The 23,035-nt window shown below is 42.4% G+C and overlaps 1 protein-coding gene across 6 annotated transcripts in view; it reads left to right on the top strand.

Moving 5' to 3' along the window:
• Window positions 1-19,847, top strand: part of synrg (synergin, gamma) — a 53,059-nt gene extending 33,212 nt beyond the window's left edge. For 3 of the 6 annotated variants that reach the window (XM_078245382.1, XM_078245405.1, XM_078245416.1), the window contains 9 exons: window positions 2,821-3,372; window positions 4,614-4,777; window positions 4,934-4,987; window positions 6,013-6,109; window positions 6,445-6,593; window positions 7,289-7,399; window positions 7,523-7,561; window positions 15,049-15,081; window positions 18,753-19,847. In XM_078245382.1, the coding sequence (XP_078101508.1) occupies window positions 2,821-3,372; window positions 4,614-4,777; window positions 4,934-4,987; window positions 6,013-6,109; window positions 6,445-6,593; window positions 7,289-7,399; window positions 7,523-7,561; window positions 15,049-15,081; window positions 18,753-18,884 (1,331 nt within the window). In that variant the 3' untranslated portion in view covers window positions 18,885-19,847. The remainder of the gene's footprint in view (window positions 1-2,820; window positions 3,373-4,613; window positions 4,778-4,933; window positions 4,988-6,012; window positions 6,110-6,444; window positions 6,594-7,288; window positions 7,400-7,522; window positions 7,562-15,048; window positions 15,082-18,752) is intronic. The other 3 variants (XM_078245396.1, XM_078245426.1, XM_078245388.1) reach the window with 2 other exon arrangements.
• The last annotated feature ends 3,188 nt before the right edge of the window (window positions 19,848-23,035 follow it).

Raw genomic sequence — 23,035 nt, forward strand, 5'->3', positions numbered from 1 at the left:
TACCTAACCAACGATCAGTGATCACCAAATTTCTCTCTCATATTGCTCCTCATAACCAGAGCAATATGAGAGAGACATTTGGTGATCATTGATCGTTGTTTAGGTACATTAAACCACATTAAGCTTTTTCACATTTTAGAATGTCCCCATTTCCACCCAGCGCTCGTCCGCTGACTTCCCAGCGGACCTGGAGGGACTGGTTCAAACGAGACGCAGAAGAAGAGGCATTACAACAGTGTTTACAAATATACATTGTTAATGCTGGCTGCACAGATTATGCAGACCGCTACGATTGGCTGAGACACACACACACATTGTTAAAATCATACGCTGGACGCTTTATTAGTCTTTCTACATGGGTTTACTTAATAAGACCACATCGGCTATGTAATCCCTGACAACCGGGACAATTTCATAGTGGTTGGTGTAAACCGGGACATTTTAGCGTCCCGACAGGCTTTTGTCAGGACTCGGGACACGCAACTCAGAATCGGGACTGTCCCAGTCAAACCGGGACGTCTGGTCACCCTACATTAGTTGGATGGTGTACTCCAAATTACAGATCGAAATGGAAAGAAATAGAAATGGCAATGGGAAAGGAAATACCAGTTAATAGTTTGATTGGAGATCCTTCATTAACTAATCACCTCTTGGACCCCAACAACCCATGGATAATTGGCTCTTTGACGTGAAATACTTAAAGTATCAATTTAAGAGAGAAACTAAAAGGTTTAAATGGTTTGCATATGATCCAGATTTTGTACCGAATAACTATGACACAAGGTTCAAAACCTGGACAGAAAATGGACTTCCAGCATATTGCACACTCTTAGAGCAGGGTAAAGTTCTGAGTTTCCAGGACCTAAAAGAACAATTTGGACTGCAGAACCAGGATCACTTTAGATATTTGCAAATCAGGGATTTTACGAGCAAGAAATTCCCAAGGTAGGTTGCCTCAGGGAGGGATGAAATTCTTAAGCCTACAAGAATGTCCCCCTCCAAAAGATAATATCCAAACTATACTCAGCTCTTCAAAACCTTAAAAGTGATCAAACTTTGGATATTAAGGAAAGATGGGAAGCAGAGGGAGGCTTTACAATCTCATAAGAGGAATGGGACAGGAACAGTGGTCAGTGACAGGCTCCCCCTCCTGGAGGGAATTCAGTTGGAAAAACGCGACTCGATTCTTTTGTTCTCCAGCGCAAAAGACCTACTATTTGAATCAGACTGCCTGTTGGAGGTCCTGTGGGTATAATAATCATTTTCATATTTTTTGGAGCTGCCCCTCTGTGGCTCCATTTTGGAGAGAGGCTCTTGGGGTTCTGGAGGCTGTTTTTAAAAGGAAAATGTTTTTAAATTTCAAAGTCATGTACTTGTGTGATCTGGATGGGTTTGAATATGCAAAGCGAGACAAATACCTTTTGAGGGTGTTGTTAGTGGGGTGTAAAAAGGCTTTGACCAGAAAATGGCTTAAGAAAGACAAACCAACAATAAATGAGTGGATTGATATAATTTATAATATATATGTTATGGAGAGAATTACATTCAAACTACGGAACCAAACTGATATTTTTGAAGAGAACTGGTGAAAATGGCTTAGCTATGTGTCAACTGTAAGACCTGACTTCATATAGATTGCAAAAATAAGGTTGAATCCTCTTAATAAGAAATGTTTTTTCCCTATTTTTGAGCAGCATCTTTATAATTTTATGTATGATGTGCTTATGTTAACAGCTGTTTTACTTAATGCACAAATCCTCCCTTCGTCATGTCTTGAACCCTTTATCAAGAAATGTTTTTTTCCCTATTTTCAAACGGCATTTGTATATTTTTATATATGATGTGCTTATGTTAACTGCTGTTTTATTTAATGCTCAAATCCTCCCCTCGTCATGTTATGTTATGCTGTATGTTTCGTGCCCAGATGGCACATAAAAGAAAACTAATAAAAAGTAAATAAAAAAAAAAAGAAAGAAAGTGATCACAACACAGTGTAAGAAACAGAGCAGAAGTAGTGACAGGAAAGATCTTTAATTGATGTTGGTTGCATTTAATATGAAGAGATCAACTCTCTGATAATTGTTAGGAAAGCTGTTTGTCACCAGAGAAGAGGGAACTGTCCACTACAAAACAGCAGTGTTAGTATTCATTGTGTTTCTGTAAAATGACGGCAGTAATTTTCTTCTCATAAACATGATTCAGCTCAGACATCAAAACAACTTGTTTACCGTTCGCAAGATCATTTATTAAACACATCTCTAAAAAAATGAGGGTTAGAGAATGTACTACTGTTGTTTAGTTCATAAGTTAGGTGCTAGTATTATAATGAAAAGTTGACATAGTAAATTTACAGTACGGTGTATGTGATTGCATGTGTATTGCAGAAAACATCTTTGAAGTGCAAAATATGGGGAGGGGGGCCTTTTACATAAATCTCATTCTTGCCACTATTGCTCCAATTTAAAATGTCCACAGTGAGGTATGAGTGTTAGCCAGGTAACCTGGGACATTGTTTTTAGATAATTCTCAATTCTGTGAGCACCACAGACAACATTTCATTGACCTCCATTGTATTTGGGTGAAGGCAGACCTGGCCAATTAAAACTAAAATCTGCAGGGCTAGACACCTCTAGAGGTAAGTGAGGAAATATCAGACTTAATTCCCATGAGGAGAAAAGAGATATGACTTGGACCATAGATAAGTGACATAGTGATAATCCGACAGAAATCTCATCCAGGCTTGGTAATCTAGCTCCTATCATGATGACAGCATCTGTGCTATTCCTAGGAACCACCGGTATGTCTGTGTTGTCATTACAGAAGCAGACAACATGAAATTTGACCCCTTTGGGACGTCGGCCCTCAGCACCCTGGCCAGCTATGACTGGTCAGACCGGGAGGAATGTCTGCCTAGTGAGGTCAGAAAGCCGCAGGGCTTGGAAAGAACTTCCCTTGCATCTTTAGTGCCAGCACAGAGGAAGGAGCTGACCTTTGGCAGCACCGAAAAAATCACAAGCCGCTCCATAGAAAAGATCACAACCTCCTTCCCCACAGAGGATGGCTCATCCGCAGATGACAAGTTTGAAGCCTTTGCTGATTTTGGCTCCGGCGACCAGGGAGGTGTCGATGCTGAGGACGACTTTGGGGACTTTGCGAGTACGGTTTCTGAGAAGTCCGACTCGCCTGCCGCCACCGCTGATGGCATCTCCGAGGGAAACCAAAGTGAGGCGTCTGATGAGTTTGGAGCCTTCCAGGCCGACAAGCCTAAGTTTGGCAAGTCTGACTTTCTCAAAGCCAGCGCTCAGACCAAAGTCAAGTCCAGTGAGGAGATGATCAAGAACGAACTGGCCACCTTTGACTTGTGTGTTCAAGGTGAGTCACAAGTTTTTACTACTTTCAGATGTTTTATAAACCAAACAATCAATCAATCAATCAAGAAAATCATATATCAAAGTAATTGATAATGAAAACAGTCATTAATTGCAGCACTAAATCAGTTAAGAAAATGTATATATATTGAAAAATACCTCATATCACAATCTACTAAAGGATGTCTTTTAAATTGGTTTTTCAGTACAAATTTTGTACAGAAAAGCATAAAATCTGCACATTTGAGATAATGGAATAACTGAATGTGTGCATTTTCCCCAAGTTTCTGTAGATTAACTAATGACTTGATTAACTAATTTGTTTCGGCTCTATAAAGTGTTGTTAATGTCAAAATTGTAACCAAACGTACATGTTTTCCATTAAGACTATCACTCTACTGGCCAACTCAAAACCCTTGGCCCTAAAATGGCGTTACAACACTCTTCTCCCACCCCTACACGTTAGGCCCATCAGATCTGTAATAAAGCTGTCAGACATTAGATGGCAGTGTTGAGATGACAGCTCTGCTCTATTGGCAGTGACTGGTGAGATGAATTAGCAAAGGCCAACAAATCCATGAGCACAAATTAACCGTATCCACTGAAAGGCTATTTGTTTTTTAACTGCTGTTTGCTGGTGTCATGTTCAAAGAATAATTTATCAGCGTTCCCTGCACTGTGATAAAAACCCATTGCCCAATAGATTTATCTCCCAATGCTGGATTTAATTTGTGTGTGAAAGAGAGCTTTACTTTCTCTTTTTCGCCCAGTGGAACAGTAATCTGATCATGGTGGAGCTTTTAGGGTTGTGGGGAGGATGACGCATGTCTCTGTGGGTGGTGGAGGAGTTGGTGGGGGGGTAGATTACTTGTGTCTGGACAACCCTCTTTCACACACACACACACACACACACACACACACACACACACACACACACATTGCCAGCCCCCCTGGAATAGCCTATGTTTGTTGTGGTACCCTGCCAGGATTTGTCCGTCTGTGAGACCCTATGAATAATTCATACCTGCATATTTGTGCCTCTGTTTTGTATGTAATTATTGTTTGTCACAAATTAAGTATTTACTCATGCTGTCCTTGTCCGGGAGGAATTAGCCGCAACAGAATGGAAGTATAATTATTGCAAACAAACAGGTGCATATCTCAAAATGTGTCATAGCCATGGGTTGCTGATGTGGAAAAACAAAATAAAGTTTATATGTTTTTGTGGTTTTCGCTTTGCCTCAGGCTCCCACAAACGCAGTCACAGTTTGGGCGACAAGGAGATTGGGCGTTCGCCCCCATCTCCAGCTCCGGAGCAGCCCTTCAGAGACCGATCCAACACCCTGAGCGAGAAACCCGCCCTGCCTGTCATCAGGGACAAGTATAAGGACCTGACTGGGGAGGTGGAGGTGAGCAGGCCTGGTGTTAACTGCACTTCATGTTAGCGCTATTATCAGCACAATACTGTGAAAAGGACTGTGAAAGGCTACAGAATACAGACATTTTCCTCTGTTCTCCTTTGCCTTGGTGTTCACTTGAGATAATTTTGTGCTCGGTTGTTGCAGGAGAGCGAGCGCTACGCATACGAGTGGCAAAGGTGTCTGGAAAGTGCCCTGGAGGTTTGTATTTGTTGGTGTCCTGTGTTTGACCTTGTCCCATAGCGAGACTTAATTGTGGGAGTGACGATGCAAATGTAGGAGAATAATTAAGATAACCAAAAGGCGCTGAAATGTTTTTCAGCGTACGTTTTCGAACACATAATTTTCTTTTCCCCTGCAAACACATCTTTGTGATTTAGATTTAAAACAATTGTAAAAGTGTCCTTTAAAAATCAACAAAGTCTCGGTCCATCTGAATATGTGACAGGTGCATCAGAGGAGAACATAACAAAAGTCCCGCCTTTCACTGGAATATTCACGACGTTTCGGTCTGTTTGACCTTATAACAAACTGAAACATCATGAATTGGTAAATATTCCAGCAGTAATAGAGACCATTATTAAGTTTACAAAACACACCACTTATAGCCTGACAAGCCAGACCCACATCCAGATGTTGGGTCTGGGAACTCCCCATTGGCAGGGCTCAATCCGAGGGGCGGGATAAACGGTTGTCTTTCAAATTCCCTCTGCCTGCAATAGGCTAGCGCTACAACCAACCAGAGCAACGAAGAAGGTAGCGGAGCTAGTTGATAGATTAAACTTTTGCCGTATCCGGACGGCAAAACTCCGAACACATCTGGAAGAATGACTTCAGTGCCGTTTTTTGTTCTTTTCTCAAAGAAAAGCTTAACTCCAAGTCTTCCAGAAGACAGCTGTTCCTAGCAGCAGCAGCCATAAGCCCGCCCACCGATTCTATACACGAAGTGATTGGCCCGGCCAGAGTTTGGTTTTTCCAGCTCGCAAGCCAACGGAGAGTTGCTAGACCCCCTGGCTGCAAATTACATTTGCTGCCGCTAGGGTGGTCTAGATTTCTAGGCTACACCACTTATGGTGATGGTGTCAATCCCAGAAAAAGTGACTCTTGGCCAACAACTAGACTGTGTCAAATCACACTTTGTGGGCAGCAGGACATCTCAAAAACATATATATAATATGTATACAGTATATATGTCATAAAGCTGGCTTCTGTTTTCCCACATTAAGGTCATCACCAAAGCCAACAACATCCTGAATGGCATCAGCAGCTCTTCTGTTTGCACCGAGGTCATCCAGTCGGCTCAGGGCATGGAGTACCTGCTGGGTGAGGAATCACTAGCGACACACACTCATGCACACACGCAACCAATAAGAGTCCAGGACTAGCTGTATAGTGTGAACAAGAGGCTGTTACAGAACCTTGTGTGTGGCCTTACAACCTCTAAAGGACAGAGAGGACAAAGGGTGTGATGGCTTATCTCTGCCTGATCTGACAAGGTCCTGCTCCCTTGTGCTTCTCTGCTTTTAATGAGCTGCAAGTGGCAAACATGTCACAGCGAGGGACTAAACACAGTGTGCCTCCCTGAAAATGGAACAAAAAGAGCAACACAAAAACATCATGTTTTTGTGATTTGTGTGCTTGTGTATTTTCTCTGACAGGCGTGGTGGAAGTGTATCGTGTTACCAGGCGCGTGGAGCTGGGCATCAAGGCGACAGCCGTGTGCTCTGAGAAGCTGCAGCAGCTGCTGAAGGACATCAGCCGTGTGTGGAACAACCTCATGGGCTTCATGTCGCTTGCCAAGCTCGCTGTAAGATGCTCAAATAATATAAATATTCCAGAGCACAGGACAGTTATACAGTAAACATACAGCAAAATATGATGAAGCTCCTTTTGCTGTGTTCTATTATCACCCAGACATGTTTAAACTCTTTAAGTGCAGGCACACAACCACACGTTATAGAGCACTGTGGATCAATTCACAATAAAAGGGCTGCCAATAACATAATGAAATGTTAGCGAATTCAATATTGTCAGTCCATTAGCTTAAAATCAATGATTCATCGATTTGGTTGCGATGTAGCCAGAGCCTTTTGGTAGGTCAGTGTTCGGATCAAAAGGGATGTCAAGGACTGTATAGATTTACTCAGCTGTCGCGGAAACGGAGAGGAGGAGGACTGTCCTCATCCACAGGGCCAGCAGAGAAGCAATATTGTTTTTCACACTGCAGAATATAACACACACAGTATCTCAAGGAGGGAGAGAAAACAACATGGAACTAATGTTTAATTGAAGAATGCAGAAGAAGAAAGATGTTTATTCTGGTATTGATTGTTTTTACGCCACATAGCTGAAGTCACGCAGAGTCTTTATAAAAAAAAGTTGATGTTTACTCTAAGCAGACTTGTTCTCACTGCTGTTATTATAATAATAGCAATGACCATATTTTGCTTTGCAGCTGGAAGTAAAAGTTGTTTGTGTGTGTGTTTTCTTTTGTGGGTGTAGCCTGATGAAAGCTCCCTCGATTTCTCCTCCTGTATTCTGAGGCACGGCATCAAGAATGCCAAGGAATTGGCTTGTGGGGTGTGTCTGCTCAACGTTGATGCTCGCAGCAAGGTTTGTGGACACACACACACAAACATACACACAACTGTTAGTGGATGCATTTTTAAATAAGTGTTGTGCTCACCCACACCGGATAACAACTGACATTTCTTTGACTTTGAAACGTTTTTGCAGAACAAAGAAGAAAGCACTATTGGACGTCTGTTTAAACGAGTATGAGACATTCAACTGTCAACCAAATCTCATCCTACTCTTTCCCACTGGGGGCCTCAGGGGGCCTATTCTTCTCTTACCGACGAGCCCGGCGGGGGGCCAAAGTGACAGGATTCTCTTCTCTCCACTGCTCTGCTCTTACAGGCAAATAACTGTTGTCTGCATAGCCACATACTGTAACAGATAGAAACCATTAGTCACTCTTTGAAACTTGAATCAATTGACCACTTGTTAAACCCCGCCCCTCTTAGTTACTGTTGCTATGCCTGTCAAGCTTTCTGATTCTCACATGGTGCAAATGCGGTTTGTCATGACTCTTTTTCAAACACAAGTGTAGACAAAAGCAGCTCCTCATTTCAAGCCAGTGACAAAGATGAGAGCTGTCGCTGGCAGATCAGCTATAGCTGGCTAGGTTATGTATTCTTTATGTTGGCTACTAAGACTGAAACTAAATCTATATGCCCAAGGCAAAGACTCAGCATCCTCACCAGCTGATGATCCATGTAAAACTACTTTCTTATTGTATTGCAGTGCAGATATTTAGTTTTAGAGAGTTAGTTCTAGAAGTTTGATTACACTTTTAGAATGAAGACTACAGTGATTGTCAAACGTAACACTGTCTCAGGTAACTTGAGTTGCTGGAGTGTACACTGTGTTGAAATAGTTTGAATGTTTTAATGTAACCTGTAACAACACAAAATAACGTAGCTAGTTAATTATAAGCTCCTTAACTTCTGAATTAATTCCCGGTTGCAAGCTTTAGTGTAGGTAGTAAGCTAGTTAGCCAGACATGCTAATGATTGCTGCTTACTTTAGGGGAGACAAACACGCTGTTTAATACATTCTTTACACTTTTGCTCTTGTGTTTTTTAAAGAAAAAGATACCACCATCCAAACTATTTTAATGCTGGGTGTCCAAGCCAATGCTTGACAGGCCTGACGGGCCTAGTAGTTAAAGCTGCTAAGCTCTGATTGGACAACCAGAGGAGGAGTTTAACGAGCGGTCCCAGCTGTTATACTCAAGGATGACTAAAGAAAAGTGTATCAGGTGCCTGGGTAGCTCACCTGGTAGAGCGCCCATATTCAGAGGTTTACTCCTTGACGCAGCGGCTGCAGGTTCGACTCCAACCTGTGGCCCTTTGCTGCATGTCATTCCCCCCCTCGCTCTCCCCTTTCATGTCTTCAGCTGTCCTATAAATTAAGGCCTAAAATGCCCAAACAATTACCCCAAAAAAGATAAGCATATCAGAATAATAATGTGCACTCTTGAATTAAGTGAGAGGGAAGAGTTGTCACTTTGGCACCTCAGGGTGCACTCTGGGATTGGTTCTTTAAGGTTACAAAGGTGGTCACTTTGTCTTGGAAGGGTTTCATTTTCTATTCTGTCACCTCTATCTCAAGGTAACTGCTCACCTCGCCACTTTCATCTAACAACCATTGGTGTTTCTGATAAGTGTTCATTTATTAACTCTGACTGGGGCGCTATGTGCAGAATTGCTGTATGTCTACCTCCTTGCCTACGGTGGCTGCGCTTTTCATCGACGTGGGCTATTAATGGTAGACCCTGCGGTTTAGAGGGCAGGATAGAGGCTGCTCAGCCAGAAACGGATGGATGGTCCAGGCAAGATGTGGCTGACTGAGAGGCATCTAGAATACAAGCAGATGTGGCTTACACATTAGTCACAAGCAGAGTACAGCTGACAATAGACCTGCACACACAAGCAACACACTCTCTCACACTCCTCACTCTGGTGTGCATAGAGGCAGGCTGAAATTAATGCTGTTTTATTTTGTCTCTGTGCCACTAGCATGAGATTAATAACCCATCTTTTAATTGCATTTTTGGCAGAGCCACACTGGTAAAAATGAATAAAAGCCAAGTGGAGAATAGCATCCCCTCAGAATAATGAAGTGAAAGAACAGCTTTGGCTACAGCAGACTGCACTGATTGTTGCATTGTCCTTTAGTGAAGAGGTACTGATTTGTTTTTCAACCGAAGGTACTGAAGGGAGGAAATATTGATGTGGCATCAAAGGAATGTGAAAAATGCTTAACAGCAGATGAGCTTCATGGCTCCTGCTTAATTCCTGCTGCAAAATTGTATCCCATTTCTTGACAGAATACGCCTCAAAATCATTTTGTGATATTGAGTGAGTGTCTCCCTCTCACCTTGTTGTTGATGGACCGCTAATTTTGGAATGCCGCAGTTGTCATCTCTAATTCTTCTTTGGGTCAGGAGGCAGGGATGGGTAACCGGGAGCAGCTTCATCTCACATACAATGGCCGGCAGCCCAGGACCCTGAGGGGGCAGAGAGAGACCTGTACGACGGCAAGAGGCTTCCACCAGCCCAGCCGCCTGCGAAACAGCTTCTGCCGGCAGTGCCTGCCTGTATGAAGGAAATTAGCCGGTATTGGTCACTGGATGGGGGCACTGGGGCTGGCCGAACCCCCGGTGGTGGAGCCTTCAGTAGCTCATCACCTCACCACCCAAACCACTGCTCTCTCTCAGCCTCCCACAGCATTTCTTTGCCTAACAAGATGGAGCGCCTCACCGCCTCCATGTTTCAGAGGATGTACAGATATGCAGCACAGTCAGTGTGCTCTCTAAATACAATGACACTACTGGCTGTGTACCAGGCTGAAATCCTCGAGGAGATGGGCCGTCAGCTGGACTCAGGGGCACCTAACCCGGTCCTCTGGGACGAAATCTGTGTGGTGAATGACCTTGTGTTGCGCTTCTCACGTGGTGCAGTGCAGGGCTGCAGCCGTGTAATGGGGCTCGCAGTCGCAGGTGGGAGGGCCCTGTGGCTGAACCTCTCGGGCCTGAGTGACACACAGAATGCAGAGGTCATGGACGCAACATACGACCCCATCAAAGGCCTGTTTGGTCCAGCTCTAAAGAAAATGAGAGAGGCCAGCACCCTCAGAAAACAGGAGGGCGAAGCCTTTGACCCCTGCTTGCCCCGAAAACACACACCCCGCCCCCAGCAGGGACAGAGAGGTGGATTTGCTGCAGCGAAGGTGAAGCACAGGAATGCAAGGTCACAGAGACAAGCTGCTGGTCAACAGACTAGCCAGCAGTCTTGGTCAGACAATCCCAAGCCGTGGGGGAAACACTCCTTCGCGGCTGTGGCAGCAAGGAGCCACCCCTCCCACCCCGGAGAGGGGAAGAAGAAACAGCCAGCCTAACCCTCCCCCCTCCCCCCAAGCTTCTCCCTCCACCCCTCCTACGAAGAGGAGGAATGTTGGAGAGGTAGAGCAGAGCCCCGAGGTTTGTGGTTCAGGGGCCCTGATGTTTCACAGTTCTCCAGGGTCCCTCTCTCAGTTTCTCTCCCCCCTTATCCAAGAGGAGGAGAGTCAGGGGCAGAAAGTATCCCAGTGTCACCAAGCACTTTCACCATGCTCAAAAAGGCAACAAATAAAGCCTGCATTCTTGCATTCAGGCGCAGAGCCAAGGGCGAAATGCTCCCCTCAAAACAATATAAAAATAAAACTGAACCATCAGGTCCCTGCAGGGGGAGCTCACGCTCCTGCCAGGGCAGACCGCTCCCTCCAGGCCGTGGCGGTGACGTCACTGCAGTGCGATGCCAGGAGCTTCCTCTCTGCCCGAGTGGACCAGTGGCGCGCATGCGCAGTTCACCCGTGGGTTTTGTCCATTGTGTGTCAGGGGTACATGCTACAGTTTGCTATGAAACCACCCAGATTCAACGGTGTGTTAGTTTCAATGACAAAAGGGGATGCAGCAAAAGTCCTAGAGGACGAAATAACATCCCGGTTAAACAAACGAGTGATCAGAGCTGTGCCGAGCGGGGAAATGCATCAAGGGTTTTACTCCCGCTATTTCCTCATTCCCAAGAAAAGGGGCTCGTCACTTCGCCCGATTTTAGATCTCCGTGTGTTAAACAGACACTTACGAAAATACACGTTCAGGATGTTAACACACAAAGTGCTCTGTCGCTCAATCCACCCGGGGGATTGGTTTGTGACGATAGAGCTTTCAGATGCATATTTCACAAAACACGTCCCTCCTTGCAGAGACACGGAAAGAAACAAAAATTCTGAAATGATTTGTAAGGAGCTGGTCGACTGTAATTATATCAGGGGGCATGGCCCTAGCACAGTTCGACCTGTCTGTCACGGACAGACGTGGTGTCAGTGGAGCTTCCATAGTTGGTCACGCCAAGGTGATTCCCATAGTGAAACACCTCACTCTGTTATCAAAGAACCAGGGTTACGTTAAGTAACCTAAAGTTATGTTTTGTGTGTGATACTTTTCAGCTAATGATGTTCCAGCGCTACTGCTAAATGATAAATGCTAATTTGAGCAATTACAGTGAGGAGCACTGGAAAGGGTTATAAGTTTAATAATTTAGCATTTCTGGCTATTTATATTAATGCAGGTTTCTGAAGTGTGTTGCGGATTTGGATTGATTATTCTGTGTAGCTTTTACTTGAAGTATGACAGCAGTGCTGACAGAATTTTGGATCCAAGCTTTGTCAGTTTTTTCGCCAAATGTTCTCATCTCCTCCCTACTTTTAGTTTGTAAATCAGTTTTCTGGTGGTCCATCTCTGTCACAGCTTGCTGTATTGTGCTTCAGGTTAGCAGGGTTCCTACACAGTTTGATAAATTACTTGGGTAATACCAAGCTTTAAAAGATTGGTAATTGACAAAATGTCTGCATCAAAAGGTTCAGTAAAAAACAAAGAACGCAACACAAATGTTTGTAGAATTTCTGGCTATTTTTCCCAGGAAAAAATATTTCTTAGCTAATAACGGATCCAGCTGCTGATGTGTTTTGGTCTCAAGCGTCGCCACAATACTGCCTTTACACTGAAAAATGAAAGCAGAGATGTTTGGGTTATTTACGGTCAGCATTCACCCTCTCCGACAGATGAAGGCAGTCCATGTGAATGTGGAAGTTATTCAGTCTGAATTTTGTTATGACACAGGCTTTCGTAAAAAAGTAGCATTAAGATACTGCTTCTGTCCGACCTCCAAAGCCTGGATGTGACAGTGCTGTGTATAGCAACATAAATAAACTTGCTAGCTTAGGATTTAAATCACCAAACTCTGACTTATTCCATTTTAATTAGAAGAAATACACAACTTATTAAAAACACATGATACAGTAAAAGTGGAATGTATCTCAGGAAAGGTAAAAGCTACAAAGCAGGAAAGAGAGATGCAGGGTGGCAGCTCCCCAATCAGCCCGTGGAGGCAGATCGCTGTTCCAAAACACAAGGATTGTTTGTTGGTGGAGCAGCTGGTAATAGCAGCAGAAAAAAACAGCCTGGACTTAATTTTGTTAATAAATTATAAAATAAAAGTTTACATTTGGGCAGTGGTGGCCTAAAGGTCAAAGCAGCCAGCTTGTGACCGGGAGGTTGCCGGTTTAATTCCCAGACCGACAGGATAAAAAAAAAATAAAAAAATCTTGGTGGGGAAAGTGAAAGAGCAGCGCTTGTCCCTCCCTCATTACCACCACCATGGTGCCATTGAGCAAGGCCCTTAAAGCCTAACTCTTGCCAAAATGCAACCTAGGGTCTTTTTGTGAATGTACCCGAGTCAAACTTTCATTTAAAAGCATATTTAGGACGGAATTGCCACTTTGACCTGTTGAATGGGAGTGCTAGGGGCACTTTTATGCTAGCCTCAAAATAGCTATTTTTAAAACACTAAGAAGGCTCGACACAACATGAGACTTTGCTCCAAGTATCACCAGGGGCTCTACACCTTAACCAAAGCACTGACAACATTGGTTGTGTGCCCAGAGTTTACTAAAAAGAAAGGTTTTTGATCAACTCACTTACACTATCCGGCATTTTCCCAGTCAAAAATAGTCGATCTCTGAATGCGAATGAACGGACTCCATAGGAGGAAATATCATTCTTATATGAGGCTCCTTTTTCAACTACTAGGTCAATATTGTGTTTCACTAACGACAAAACAACGAATTATCCGTGCATTTATATGGAACTATAGAACGATAGACGGCGACCGGAAGAACAACAGCTAACGTGAGTTACTCAAAACCTTTCTTTTTAGTAAACTCTGGGTACAGAGAGTTACACTTTAAGCCCAACCGCTCCAGTGGAGCTGCTCAGTGGCCAGAATATCGGACTGTGGTGGTACTGGGCAGCTTCCAGGTATGAATGTGATCAGATCAGACTGTGGTACTGGGCAGCTTTGATCAGTAGCAGTAGATCAGACTGTGGTAGTACTGGGCAGCTTCCAGGTATGAATGTGATCAGATCAGACTGTGGTAGTACTGGGCAGCTTCCAGTATGAATGTGATCAGATCAGACTGTGGTTGTACTGGGCAGCTTCCAGGTATGAATGTGATCAGATTAGACTGTGGTAGTACTGGGCAGCTTCCAGTATGAATGTGATCAGATCAGACTGTGGTTGTACTGGGCAGCTTCCAGGTATGAATGTGATCAGATCAGACTGTGGTGGTACTGGGCAGCTTCCAGTATGAATGTGATCAGATCAGACTGTGGTAGTACTGGGCAGCTTCAGGTATGAATGTGATCAGATCAGACTGTGGTAGTACTGGGCAGCTTCCAGGTATGAAAGTGATCAGATGACTCAGATCAGACTGTGGTAGTACTGGGCAGCTTCCAGGTATGAATGTGATCAGATTAGACTGTGGTAGTACTGGGCAGCTTCCAGGTATGAATGTGATCAGATCAGACTGTGGTAGTACTGGGCAGCTTCCAGTATGAATGTGATCAGATCAGACTGTGGTGGTACTGGGCAGCTTCCAGGTATGAATGTGATCAGATCAGACTGTGGTGGTACTGGGCAGCTTCCAGTATAAATGTGATCAGATCAGACTGTGGTGGTAATGGGCAGCTTCCAGGTATGAATGTGATCAGACTGTGGTTGTATTGGGCAGCTTCCAGGTGTGAATGTGTTCAGATCGGACTGTGGTAGTACTGGGCAGCTTCCAGGTATGAATGTGGTGTGAATGTGACAGGTCGTCGTTGCAAATGAGAAGTTGTTCTCAATCGACTTACCTGGATAAATAAAGGTTAAATAAAAATAAAATGTATTTAAATGGAATTTTAAATTTGATATATTGATATTTTCAACATAAAACCAACTCTACAGAATCTGCTGGACAGATTTTCTTTTACAAGTGAAGTGCCACCGCAGTAATGGTGATAGAGCCGGAGAGAGACCTTGCTGAGATTGACTGCACTGATCTGCTACAATGAGCATACGCAACACTGACTGGAACCTTAAATCAATATTTCAGAGCAATCATAACCAATCTCTTAAATTCTGAGATGGAAAATGTGTAGGAGCCCTGAGGAATACTAACTTTGATTCTTTCACATTTTCACCCACAAATAAACTGGGAAAAGGGAGCTCTGTCCTGGTGACACACCTGATCTGAATCTTTGCTTGCTGCTCATTCTGTACACTATTTTCTTTGCTCCAGGCATTGAATGAACATGCTGACTCCTCTTGTGCTTACAGGCATTGACTAAAGACAATGACAGGAGGTTAAGGGTAATTATGCCTCATTTATTTTTTATTCTTATAGAGTAGAAGTATAGAAAGCCAGATAGTAGATTCAGGGTAGTTTTTAAATCATATCTACATGTAACCTGGTAGTGGCTCAGCCTGAATCTCTAATCTTTATATGCAGCTACAAAGGTCAGCTGAATTACTAGTTATAGTTTTATCTGACCAAGCACAGCTAAAAGCATGAATACTCTCATTCATGTTCCAGAGTAGAGTTACTAATGGCTGCCTGTCTGAAAAGGCTTAATAATACACAGCATCTGTCGAGTTAAAACAGACTATATTGGCCCATATTCACTGCCACACAGGTGAAGGCTAAGAATGATTCAGTGTGTTTGAGAGGGAAAGACTCTGCAGTGAAAGGAGGACTCAGTGTTTTTTGTGTGACCAGCCTTTCATGTAGCATCCTCTCCCTCTAGCATTTTCCAGCTTAGGCAGTCGTTAAGTGCAGGTTTATTGAAAACAAGTAGGCCAGGGCACAAAAGGGCTCCAAAAGGAAACCACTCTGCTTGTGAAATGTGAGTGTGTGAGGGATAAAAAATAGCAAAGTGGAAATGTGTCATTCAGTTTGCGTGAGAAAGACCTTCATCCATCAAGAGCATTTGTGCTGCAGACTGCATTCAGGCAAGTTTGACTTAAAGGGTACATTTTCGTATTTTTCAACCTGGACCCTATTTTCCCATGCTTTTGTGTCTGCGAGCGACTAATGCAAACAAAACTCTTTAAAATTGGTCCAGTAATGAGCGAGAACGCTGTAGCCGTGAATCGAACTGCAGTGTAACCGTCGCTACCCGATCTGTACTGCCTGCACGATCCGTTATGCGCATGCGCAAGATGTTCGCGCATGCGCAGTTGATAATCCTGTTTCGAGGATTTACGACACTGCACGATCTGTTCCGCGCTTCCGGACGTAGTTGTAGCGGTCTGCCGTTAGCCTCCACCGGGAAGCTAACGTCATTTAGCTAACAGCTAATTCGGCTAACCGCTAGCTGAGACAGCATTTAATAACTTTAAAAGACCCTCAAAATAAAACCTGAAAATAAGCGTTAAAATTTATAACCGCTGTTACGTCAGTTCTACTTTACTTGTGCTCATTTAAAATACAATCAATCAGTACTTGTCTTTATAGTTATTACTGTAAAGTCTTAATTTAGCTGTAGCCTGCTTTTCCCAGTATTTAGTTGAGTTAATGTTATTTTAGACTGAATCAAGCTGTCAGCTAGCGATTAGCAAAATTAGCTGTTAGCTAAACTAACGTTAGCTTCCCGGTGGAGGCTAATGACAGACCGCTACAACTACGACCGGAAGCGTGGAACAGATCGTGCAGTGCCGTAAATCCTCGTAAAACAGGATAATCATCTGCACATACGCGAACATCTTGCGCGTGCTCATGACAGATCGTGCAGGCAGGACAGATCAGGTACCGACAGTAACCCTTTAGGGAAAATTCGCACCTTCAGTGTATGTGAGAAGTTGTTTATTCTGCCATGCTTTCATATGTAGCTTACTGATGCCAGGTGAACACATTAACTTTAGCTAAAAGCATTAGCCCTCCGTTCTTGGAACAGCATTTTTCTTTAGGAAAATGTGCTTTGGTATAGGATTTCTTCGCCTGCTTTGGTTGGCAGTAGTCATCCCAGCTAAAACTGGCCATTGTAGCCCTGATGGTCACAAGGCACAGTGTATGGACCGGAGTGTTTGAATCCATTTGTAGCTGTATGCTAGCACAACTAGCCTCAACTTCAGTCTGTCCATATTCAAAGGTAATGTCTATAAAAGCTGCAGGAAGTGTAGCTCGACCTAAATCTTTTAGATAACCAAAGTACTGTACTCCAAAACAACAAACTCCCAGGAACTCCTTTTTCCCCACTCGAATACCACACCGCTTTCTTCATCTCATTTCTTCGTCATCTCGCGAGATTACAGAAATAATCATAATAACAACAATGAGACCGTTTTAGTGGATGGAAATTGTTGATGCACATTTGCTCTACATGATTATATTGCAGCCCGGTTCGTGGCTGTCGGTTACAGCATTCTCGCTCAATATTGGACAAATTTTAAAGATTTTTGTGCACATTTGTCACTTAGACACAAATGTATGGGAAAATAGTGTCCAAGTTGAAAAATACTGAAGTTCCCCCTTAATGGTGTGCTGCGGTGGTGTATTTTGTATGCAGTTGTTGCTTTCTGCATGCGCCTCCCCTCTCTGTGTGGGAAGCTATGATTCACTGCACATGACTCATTCCTCTCTCCCGGCTTCAGCTTTCAGTATTTCACCAGGGATGCACACACATTAGCATCTCCTGATTGCACACACACAGCACTCAATCATATCACCACATATCATTTTCTGCTACAGTGTATCAGATCATTCAAGTTTAAACAATAACTTTAACAAAAAAACAGTTTTTCAGCCACAAAAGCAAATCAAATTATGAAGCATCAGGTTTGTCGCTGTGGAGATTGTTGACTTTTGTCTCTGACTAAATAGATCATCTGAACCATATCTGCTGGTACAGAGCATGGACAATGATGCAACTTTACTCTTAATGAAACAATGGCACATTGCTATGTGGTTCCTAGCATAACTTCCTAGCCACTTTTAAACTGTTAATATATATTTCATATTTTCAGACTCTTAACTCTTAATCAAATCTACAGCATCCAACTTTATTGAGAATTGTTTTTCTCTTGTAGCACCACTTTGCACCTCTGCCATTGTTGCGAAAATATTTTGGGTTATTTTCATCGCCTGACAAATTTCTTGTTTACGCTGATGTTTTCTCTCCAGTCAATGTTCTCCTTTTGTGAGACGTTCACCCCGTACTTTACTGTGTAAACAAAAGAAAAATGTGTGACTCTGTCATTATTGCCCAATTCCTCCAAGTACCTAACTAAAAAACTAAAAATCCCTATCCTTACCAGAGTCAATCTAGTGTTTAGTAACTCCTAAATAATGTTGATTCCTCACTGACGTCCAGTGATCAGCAGTTAATGAGACAGCGTTTGCAGCACTCTGCAGCAGTTCCAGTGTGGCTGCTTTCTCCGTGTCGTACAGGCTGTGTATCCGTGAAAACTACTGTCCCCCTCCGTAGCTGGTAGCTCAAGCTTGACGTGCTTCGTGATATTTTAATTCAGCTTTACACAACGTGCATATGGTTTAGACTTGTCTACGAGCCATCCGGGAGTTTTGGAAAATAAAAAGCTCCATTCAGAGTTATTGCTGCTGTGTTTCTCCATCATGCTGCAGCCTGCAGCAGCAGGATGTGTTAGGAGGAAGTGGCAGCTTGATGAGAAGTAACGGTGCTGCAAAGGGTCAAAATAGTAGCTGTTAGGCACGACGCCAAGCCCAGTGACGTGTAAAATAAATTAATAAATGGCAGCATGTGATTAATGCGATTTAAAAAAAAAAAAATTATGCTGAAAATGCTGACTGCCCTAGTTTTTTTTATTCAGTATTAGAATCATGCTGATAAATCGTAGTTTTTTCGGTTCAGCAGTAGCCAGAACAAGTAGCATCACACTAGAACTGTAGAGTAAAGGCATAAGAAAGGGCCTCACTCCTTGTCCGTATCCATCCCTCCTGTGTACACAGATGGGTTCATTGTCTCTGTGATTCACGTGTGTAATATCTCAGCTTTTCACTTTGACAGGCGTTCAACTCGGAGACGGACAACTTCAAGCTGCTGTACGGGGGCCACCAGTACCATGCCAGCTGTGCCAATTTCTGGATTAACTGTGTGGAGCCCAAACCCCCCGGCCTCATACTGCCTGACCTGCTCTGAGCGCTGGGCTGCGGCTGCCATGGCAACGGGGCACAGCCTAATCAACATAACACATCCACAGATGTGGCGACGTACCTCACACTGCACGGACTCTCACCTTGGACTAAGAGAAGGATGTTTAAAGTCACTGGATTCCTCTATTTATTTTTTATTTTTTTGTTCTGCAATATATCTTTCTATCTATCTATCACAACTCAGCTTTCACTCACATCTGGTAGTTTGTTCAAATTTCAAGCTTTCGTATAATATTTTCCATCTACAGTGTTATTGTTACCCTTAGGTCAGCTGTATTGGTCATATTTAAATCAATTACTAGCAAAGCTTTTAAGAGATGATTTCCACTGATTTTCACTGCAGAAAAAGTCAATATTAATAATGATATGACTCATATTTAAATTATTAGGTGTGCAATATCATTAAAAACACTGGAAGAGGAAGTCTGTAAACATCTTGAGATATTTGTTGCTTTGCCTCTGTTTGAGAGGATTTGTATTCATGACTCCCTTTGTTCCCACTGAACCAGAGCTGGTCAATCATAAGCCTATTGTTGTACTTGAATTATATTTGTTGGTTGGGTCTGTTTGATGAAACTCTGGCTGTTTTGGTTTTAATATGAAATCTTTAACATTCAAACGAGGCAGGTGTTTTACCTTTTTCTGAATTGTGTTGATTTGACTGCATTAAATATTTCTTTCTTTTTTTGCACTGTTAAGGAGATTTCAGCATTTTGGGATATTTCAAATTGTGTATTTTGTAGGGAAAGAGTTGTGATTGTGATGTTACCCATTTTGTTTTTGTGATTTGGTATTGTGTGCAACCAGAGCTGCATGTCTGGAAGAAGTTGTCTGATTCTGAACTAAAATTGCAGCAGCACTTTTTGTATATTACAGTGTCATGCTGTAGCATTGTAATTATGACTAACTGTAATGTAATTGCAATATAAATAAATATGCATATAGTTTATTTAAAGTGTCATAGATTTTTTTAAAGTTTGTCTTTAAATAATACTCTCATGCCAATATTATGGTGCACAACATATTCAAAACCTTTTAATGTCAAAAATGACCTGTGTTTTTATTTAGTATAGAATGTCATTAAAAAGTCTAGTCTCAGTATAGTAGACCAGACAGTCAGGTGTGTACAGGGAGTACAGCAGGGGTCTCAGGACACATCCTTAGGGGGCTACTGTTTTGATGGTTAAGAGGGATCAGGTGTGGCTGCCCACCCACAACTCCTTAGGTCTGCCTGTCGGGAAGATCACAGATTGCATAGGGTGGAGTTAAGTCCCAGGTTTTCAAGCTTTCTAATGAGTCTGCAGGGGATCATTGTTTTAAATGCTGAGCTGTAATCCACAGACAGCATTTTAACATAAGTCCCCCTCCTGATGTACATGACATGTTATGCCATTCTATACAGTGTAGTAGGCTATTTCATCAATCATAGTATAGTAAAAAAAAAGTCTACTACAGACCATCTTGGGCGATGGAATCCAGGGGCGTAAAGTGGGGGGGCTTTCCTTACTTCCACCATCCTTTGCTCAGACCACATTAATTTTTGGACTTGGCCTTCATGTTGAGCTCAAGTACACACCTGTAGAGGAGTTGTTACTGCATCTGGCCGCCAACATGTAAACACCTGGCAAAGTACTCAAACACTACAGGAGTTGTCTCCATGATGACACACACGCACACACACACGCACACACAAGGTGAAAACAATGCCAGCATCATTGTTGTGGCTGGTAATGAGTCATACAGTAGTATAGTAGGCCTATACTATGCTATATACCAGTCTTCATGCTAAGCTATGCTAAGCTAAGCAGCTTCTGGCAGACGCTTTGCAAGTAGCGTAAAGACATGAGAGTCGATCCTCGTACATAACTCACTAGTCAAGAAAGCAAATAAGCGTATATCCTAAAATGTCTTTTCCTTTTCCTTTCACACTTTTGAAAAAACATCAGTGTTCTACTTGTGTTACAAGAAGTATTAGTGTTGGTTTTCTGGTTTCATTTATCCTAAATTTCTGTTCCAGTATGAGCATATTATAGCTTTGAAATTAGTCATTTAAGTCACTTAGCTTTTTATATTATTCTGCCTGCTTGCGCCGAAAAGCTTCCTCTTCCAAATGCATGAATGTTTCTGAACATTTTCACTTCGTCATTTTACTCCATAATGTACTTTCTCTCCAGCCAGAGAAGCCTCATCTCCATCACTTTGCGACAAAATGGAATAAATTCTCCTTTGACAAGCCTGCCGGGCCATCGCTGGCAGTTGAGCTCAGCCAATCAAATGAGATGTCTGGGGGCTCTGTGAAACCATTCTCATTATCGTTCTCACACTTGTGTTCAGGTGTGCTCTCCAACATCCATTTTATCACTCGCCATTTCCCTAATTCATTTCCTGCAGAAAATGATTTCACGGTGAACACTGGGATTACAGAAAATTACATATGCTCATATCAATTACTGAATGATAATGTGTAATTGGAAATGCAGACCGCCTGTGCCTGTCGTCTTCACGCCTATTGTCAGCGACGCTGAACTCTGGGAGAGAAGCGAGATTGAAGGGATACTGTGCTGTATTGACTGCTGCTCTTTGGGATTTCATGGCCATAGTAAATCACATTATTGACTAAAAACAGCTGTTTCTGCATATTAAGATTCCCTTCACCCTTGTGAATAGAGTTGCTTCCTGCTTTACTTTCTTCCAATAACATTTCCATTTATCCACAGATAAAAAAAATTAAAAAAAAGATACGGTAGTTTACAATATAAAAGCTGCTGTTTTAAGAGATTACAGGATTAAACTGTTAAAGTAGAGGAAGAGCTTGAAATAATAATAGTGTCTTCATGATGAGTAACTTTTTCTGGATTTTGGAGGCTGGTAGTAGTAATATTTGAAATGTCTAAAACATCTATTTGCTTTTTTAAACACGTAATTAAAATAATTTGTCAATGTATCAACTAATCAACAGAAAATTAACCAGCAGAATTTGGATAATCAATGCTCTTTTCTGGACAATGTAATGTAATAATGGTTTCTAAATAACCTCAAACATATATATCTTTACTGCAATTTCTTGTTATTTATCAGCCAACATTCACACCAATACCAGAAAGCACTAAATTGTTTAATAGGCCCACCTAGCTAAAACAAGGCAGTCAAATAAAATTTGGGGGACTGTAGTTTGTGTATTCTATATTTTTATTTTTTATTTTTCTGACTTCCCTACCTTGTCTGTGGCACTCACCCAAACCCGTTTGTTCCTACTCGAAATCTTTAAAGAAAAGGCCACACATGTTTATAGTTACAATTTACAACTTCCTTGGCGACTCCGTTACATGTCCTCGAGAATAGGTGTGATCCTCCATCTTCAACAGACTTTCAAATCTGCCAGCAGTCACGAGTAATCTTCTCCCCCCTCCCTCCCTGGGATTCGTCACGCTGCCACTGAGTGTAAAAGCGCGAAAGGCGGAGGTATGTCCCTCTTTGGTTAATGTATTATAAAGATGGAGGTATGTCCCTCTTTGGTTAATGTATTATAAAGATGGAGGTATGTCCCTCTTTGGTTAATGTATTATAAAGATGGAGGTATGTCCCTCTTTGGTTAATGTATTATAAAGATGGAGGTAGGTCTCTCTTTGGTTAATGTATTTTAAAGATGGAGGTATGTCCCTCTTTGGTTAATGTATTATAAAGATGGAGGTATGTCCCTCTTTGGTTAATGTATCATAAAGATGGAGGTATGTCCCTCTTTGGTTAATGTATCATAAAGATGGAGGTATGTCCCTCTTTGGTTAATGTATCTTAAAGATGGAGGTATGTCCCTCTTTGGTTAATGTATCTTAAAGATGGAGGTATGTCCCTCTTTGGTTAATGTATTATAAAGATGGAGGTATGTCCCTCTTTGGTTAATGTATTATAAAGATGGAGGTATGTCCCTCTTTGGTTAATGTATCATAAAGATGGAGGTATGTCCCTCTTTGGTTAATGTATCTATAAAGATGGAGGTATGTCCCTCTTTGGTTAATGTATTATAAAGATGGAGGTATGTCCCTCTTTGGTTAATGTATCATAAAGATGGAGGTATGTCTCTCTTTGGTTAATGTATTATAAAGATGGAGGTATGTCCCTCTTTGGTTAATGTATTTT

The sequence above is a fragment of the Sander vitreus genome, chromosome 3 (assembly GCF_031162955.1).
Source record: "Sander vitreus isolate 19-12246 chromosome 3, sanVit1, whole genome shotgun sequence".
Taxonomy (NCBI): Eukaryota; Metazoa; Chordata; class Actinopteri; order Perciformes; family Percidae; genus Sander; species Sander vitreus.